This window comes from Suricata suricatta, chromosome 11 (assembly GCF_006229205.1).
Source record: "Suricata suricatta isolate VVHF042 chromosome 11, meerkat_22Aug2017_6uvM2_HiC, whole genome shotgun sequence".
NCBI lineage: Eukaryota > Metazoa > Chordata > Mammalia > Carnivora > Herpestidae > Suricata > Suricata suricatta.
The window spans coordinates 63,459,930-63,460,920 of NC_043710.1; the positions used below are offsets into that span (position 1 = coordinate 63,459,930).

The following is a 991-nucleotide window of genomic DNA, read 5'->3' on the forward strand; positions in this document are numbered from 1 at the left end:
TTCTAGTTTTTTATGTAAAATGAGAGACATGCAACTCTTCTTTTCATTGGAACTGAGAGGCCAACTGACCTCATTTCAATACTTTTGTATCTCAGGGAACAAGAAGCCTGAGGAGAGGGACAGAGATGGGGGAATGGCCAGTTGGTGGAACAGTCACAACACACACATTATTTATCAGTTAAGTTTGCCATCTTATGTGAGCCTCTGATAGCTCACTGACTGGAGATGACCATAATAAATAGAACAATAATGAATAATTGTGACATATTACAAGAATTACCATAATGCAACAAAGAAACACAAAGTAAGCATATGCTGTTGGAAAAATGGCACTGAAAGGCTTGCTCAACACAGCTGTGCTAAAACCTTCAATCTGCAAATAACACATGATCTGTAAAGTCCAGTAAAGCAAAGTGTGATAAAACAAGGCCTGCCTTTACTCACCTTGAATGAGTTGTTACCAAAAGGCAGGGACTCTCCGTAGTATCGGTGTTCAGCAAACACCAACATCGCTTTCAGTTCCTCAGCCACATCCCACATGAACCCCTAGGAAGAATTTACCAATTCCCAGGATGAAAATTAGCATGAGAAAAAAGTCATTGAACCTTTTGGCAAGTCATATATGAATGTTAAACCTGCCCAAAAAGTGCTCTGGGAAGCTGCACAATCTATATCTGTTCTACAGACAATTGTTGTTTTATTGTTGCATATTAATCTCATACTATAGTAAAGTAAAACAATTAAAAATAACCCCAAGTCACTCAACCACCAATCATTCCAACTCTCCTTGTTCTGACACTGGAGCTGCATAATCAATATTGTGTTAAGAATCTTCAAACTGCACTGTGTATCAAATAGTCTAGGAAAAACTGTAGATATGTAAGTTAGCTGCCTACTCATAAACATTTACAACATAAAAGAAAAAAACAATACAAATAAGCATACTGGACTCCCTTGGGTTTTATATTAATCTTAGTTTCTTGAAAATAAG

General features: G+C 37.0%; 1 protein-coding gene across 1 annotated transcript in view; it reads right to left on the reverse strand.

The window, feature by feature from the left end:
• The window catches only part of PRCP (prolylcarboxypeptidase), a 28,856-nt gene extending 28,315 nt beyond the window's left edge, over nucleotides 1–541 (reverse strand). Inside the window, exon 1 of the mRNA XM_029914990.1 lies at nucleotides 445–541. Within this exon, the coding sequence (XP_029770850.1) occupies nucleotides 445–540 (96 nt within the window). The 5' untranslated portion in view covers nucleotide 541. The remainder of the gene's footprint in view (nucleotides 1–444) is intronic.
• Between the last annotated feature and the right edge of the window lie 450 nt (nucleotides 542–991).